We start from the raw sequence: 4,799 nt of genomic DNA, 5'->3' as shown, positions 1-4,799 counted from the left end.
TCAGGCTGCCGTCTCCTCCTCGCGGAGGATGATGACGGCTGCCTCGGCGCCCGTCTCCGCGACCGGCAGGCCGGCCGCAGACCCCTGCACGCAAGAGGGCGAGGTCAGGCGGCGTTCGGCGCCGACCCGCGGCGCAGCGCGGTCCCAGCCGCACCAAACGACGGCCGCGCCGCCGACGCCGCCGGTGGAGACGCCACCCGACACAAGCGGCAGAAACCTGTGACACGGTCTGGGGGGTGGGACGGGGGACCGAACCACCCAGCTCACTACGAGACCTGACCTCCTGACCTCCTCAGGGATCTGGACGCATGGTGAGCTGCTGAGGAGCCTGGCCACGTGACCTGCCGAGGGGCCCGACCGTGAAACCCTGCCAGAGCGGCCCTGTCCCAATGACCTGACCGTCTGACCTGCTCAGGAGCCTGGCCGCATGACCTGCTGAGGGGCCTGGCCGTGAGACCCTGCCCGAGCGGCTCTGTCCCACTGACCGGACCATCTGACCTGCTGAGGAGCCTGACCACGTGACCTGCCGAGGGGCCCGGCCGTGAGGCTCTCCGACTGACCTGAGACTGCTGCCGCTCCTGCTGCAGCTGCTCTCCGGCCTCCAGCCGCTGCTGCTCCTCCTTGTGGTGCGAGGCCAGGTGCTTGTCCAGGCTCTTGGCCATCTTGAAGCGGAAGCTGCACAGGTGGCAGGCGTGCGGCTTGGCGTTGCTGTGCCGTCGCTGGTGCAGCCTCAGATTGCTGGCGTTGATGAACCTGGCGACGGGAGGCGGCGCGTCAGGACACGGCACCTCTCGGTGAGGGGGGGACGGGGGCCGGGGCCGGCGGACGACAGTTATCCGTTGATGAACCTAGCGACGGGAGGCGGCGCGTAAGGACACAGCACCTCTTGGTGAGAAGGGGACACGGACCGGGGCCGGCGGACGACAGTCATCCGTTGATGAACCTAGCGACGGGAGGCGGCGCGTCAGGACACGGCACCTCTCGGTGAGGAGGGGACACGGACCAGGGCCGGCGGACGACAGTCATCCGTGATGAACCTAGCGACGGGAGGCGGCGCGTAAGGACACAGCACCTCTCGGTGAGGAGGGGACACGGACCAGGGCCGGCGGACGACAGTTATCCGTTGATGAACCTAGCGACGGGAGGCGGCGCGTCAGGACACGGCACCTCTCGGTGAGGAGGGGACGGGGGCCGGGGCCGGCGGACGACAGTTATCCGTCGATGAACCTAGCGACGGGAGGCGGCGCGTAAGGACACGGCACCTCTCGGTGAGGAGGGGACACGGACCGGGGCCGGCGGACGACAGTCATCCGTTGATGAACCTAGCGACGGGAGGCGGCGCGTCAGGACACGGCACCTCTCGGTGAGGAGGGGACACGGACCAGGGCCGGCGGACGACGGTTATCCGTTGCGGGAAACACGGCCAGTCGCGAAAACAACCACGTCTGGAACTGGAGGGTGACTTGGCACAGCCGAGCACACGAGAGGCTGTCGTCGAGACACCCATAACTGGGAGGCGAACGATGTTACCACGCAGAAGAATTGTCGAAAAGTTGTGGAAACCCAGTCAAGGGGATCGCTCCAAGGCGAGAGAACTGTTCAGGGAGATTTTCACTGATGGACGATACAGGCAGAAAAATGGTATGTTCAGCAGGTGCCATAGTCCACACACGCGAGTGCAGAACACCAGTAATACAATTCATGCAAAGAAAGGGGCCTTCGCACTTTGGCACGTTAGCACGGGCAGCTATTCTGACTGCTCACCTTTTGGAGCAGATGGTGCATACCGGAAACCTGTGCTCCGGATCGAGCACTTCAGGCGACTCGCCATTCTGCACATCTTCGTTCAGGTGCATCACCTGAAAACGCGTTCGTTAAGTGTTGGTTCAACGCGACTTATACTTGAAATGATCGCTCTGCTAATGTATGATAATGGTCTGGCCGATCGAACCCAACAACCAACAGTGCAGGCACCAACCACTCTGTCCGAGGTTGGATTCAAGACAGACAGCTCATTCCTGTAGCTACCAAGCAAACCAGGACCATAAAGCGGGGCGACTGAACTCTGGAGGGATGTGAGCGTTCCTTCAAATGTGGAAGATATTGGGGTAAATGCCAGATATGATGAAACAATGAAACGAGCTCACTAGTAACCATTGTTTTGCTTTGAAGTGTACAAGACTCTACACAAATAAAATTCACTAATTAGTAAATATGTTCCTCAATACGTCATCGTTTGATTACGTCATGGAAACTTTTTATGACGTCAGAGTTGCTAGAATTGTCACTGTAGCGGACGAGCCGACTCACTTAAGCACTTCAACTTGCCGAAAGGTGACGTTCTTTGCAACAGTATGTTTGCTGAGCCCAAATGCCGTTTTGTGCTCGTGTTTTAGCCCTTCGTGATTGTTCTTACATTTCTGCGCTTTTTTCTCGCCAATTGACTGACTGAATGTTATACATTTGCAGGAAAACATGGGTTGGCCGTGATAAAACACGTTTTGATCCATTCGATTTACAGTCTACACTTACGGGGGCATCAATATCTCGGTAGAATCCAGATCAAAGTTCTGTTGAAGGTTCTGAGATGCAACGGTTTACAAGGAGTCCAATAAGCCAATATAAAAAGAAGAGCGCCGGCATTACATTTGATGCAGGCGTTTAACACCTAGTTTCCTCAGTTTATTCCCTTCAAAATTCCAATGGAATTCCTTCCGCAATAGCTTCTGGCATCTTTACCTGTTATAGAAGAAAAACGTCATATTAAAACGACGAAAACTGCGCCCTCGTTAACGGATGGTCCATCTCCGGCGATTTTTTGGGAGGGCCTTTCACCGCCATTAAGATCATGCGCACATTTTACTTATTAATACGCTAGGCGAAGGCGCAACTGCATTCCCTCAGCTTCACAAAACAGGTACCTATATAAGAAGCTGATGCAAACTGGCAGCCTTCCACACGTGATTTCTGTGACTACGCACATGGGCTTTAAATGCACAACTCTCGTCCCTTAATCATTTTGAAAAATCGACACCTCTGGTGGGCGTATTAAGTAATTACTTTTCTGTCCGTTTCGTTCCGTATATGGCTCATACAAGCGGAATCTGGCGACTTACGCTTGACAAAACGTGTCACCGTTTTTGAACCCTGCTGCGAATTATGACACCGACCTAGTCCTGTGATTACAACAACTTTGATCCTAAATCTGACAAATCCTGAGATTGGTCACAGGAAGTGGTATCTTCACAGCGAAAACTCCGTGAAACACTGGTTCCAAATGTGATTAAACCCCGATCTGATACGGGGGATGGGTCGATGCAACCCCTCAACACTCAGCTTTTTCAGGATTCCCCTCCGGCATGTTGTGCAACTGCGTCCACATTTTCGTTAGCCCATGGGGCTTCCATCGCGCATATTTTGACACCAGAACGGGTTCCCAGCTTTCTGGCTTCAGAGCAGCGGCGTTTTTTGTTTTCAAGGAACACTGTATGGCGATCTACGGCCGGCGCGGGCGGCGGGCGGCAAGCAATGATGCTGAGTAGTCGTGCGGCGGGCCGACATTGTATCAACGGGGCCAAATACCATAAATATACGCTCCAAGCACATGCAGATATACACCACTGAACTAAAAATTGGAAAAGAAACGCGCCCCGAGTAGACTTCGTGTCGTCACAAACCATGGCCACGTATGCGTGATGCGAAGATGAAAAACTGCGATTTTATGGAAGACTTAACCATTTACCTGGCATGATTAGGTCAACTTTTACCTGTCCGCATAAAAATATTCACAAGCGGGAGTTTTCATTGAGGTCAATCCAGTGCTATGTTACACTAACGACAGTTCTCATTGAAGCCAATCCCGTACTATGTTACGCTAGTATCAATTTTTTTAGTTTGGAAACACCAGGAAAGTCGCAGTAAACCCCTATCAGTGTACGTTATAAAAATTGTAAATCAGGACAAAGGTTTAAAAGGACATAGCTGTAAACTGCATTGGATGAAAAACGGTTATCTAAATATAGCCAATCTTCAAAATGGCTATCCCAGTTCAAAACCTCATACACGTGTGGAGCATTACCAGTAACAAATTATCAGTCGCACGCATCGTAGCAAAATATCCGAACACACAAACTACAGCGTCGAGGCAGTGGTGGCTATTCCACTCAACGCTCTGCTCCTGCGGCACCCATCGGCCGTCCCCGGCACCTGGTGCAGCTTGAAGCGGCTTCCGGTTGTAGAACGTCAGCTCGCAGCGCACGCACTTAAACGGCTTCTGGCCTGAGTGAATGCGCTCATGCTCGGTGAGGTGCGACTTCTGCTTGAAAACCCTTCTGGCAGACGCCGCACACGAACGGTCGGTGGTTGGTGTGCACGCGTACGTGGTTCTCGAAGGCCGCTGGCCGAGACGAACTTCTGCGGGGAGGACGAAGGCGGTGGATCTCAGAAACGGGACGACAAGCCCGACCGGAGCTGGGGCAGTCACACCCACCGGCACTGGCCGCGGATCGCGGCGACCGCCGCAGCTCGGTCACGATATCGGGGCCAGCGGGCGGCCCAGTCTTCACAAGAGGCGCAGGCGAGAAAAGGCGAGCCATATCCGGCGGGGCGACTGCACTGCAGTTGCAGGAGATCTTTCCGTCGTCGGTGGAGTCTCCACCTTGCCACAGAGGTTGCAGAGGATGCCTTGTTGTCGCGGTAGCGGCGCGGCGCAGGGGGCCGCTGCCCTTGTCGTGCAGTTCCTTGTGGCGCTGCAGATTCGACTCGAACTTGAACCTGTCGCGGTCAGACCTCGGTCAGAT

At 55.1% G+C, this 4,799-nt stretch overlaps 1 protein-coding gene across 1 annotated transcript; it reads right to left on the bottom strand.

The window, feature by feature from the left end:
* On the bottom strand, positions 1–4,221 carry LOC119101043 (zinc finger and SCAN domain-containing protein 10-like). The gene is made up of 4 exons (XM_037224290.1): positions 4,207–4,221; positions 1,765–1,859; positions 561–753; positions 1–84 (listed from the first exon to the last, which is right to left on the bottom strand). Exons 2-4 carry the CDS (start codon positions 1,854–1,856, stop codon positions 1–3), a joined length of 369 nt encoding a protein of 122 aa, XP_037080185.1. The 5' UTR covers positions 1,857–1,859; positions 4,207–4,221.
* Positions 4,222–4,799: the final 578 nt, after the last annotated feature.

The sequence above is a fragment of the Pollicipes pollicipes genome, unplaced genomic scaffold (assembly GCF_011947565.3).
Source record: "Pollicipes pollicipes isolate AB1234 unplaced genomic scaffold, Ppol_2.1 Scaffold_4881;HRSCAF=5763_pilon_pilon_pilon, whole genome shotgun sequence".
In the NCBI taxonomy this organism is placed as follows: Eukaryota; Metazoa; Arthropoda; class Thecostraca; order Pollicipedomorpha; family Pollicipedidae; genus Pollicipes; species Pollicipes pollicipes.
Note: the sequence above shows the minus strand (reverse complement) of the source record. Positions and strands in the feature narration are given on the sequence as shown.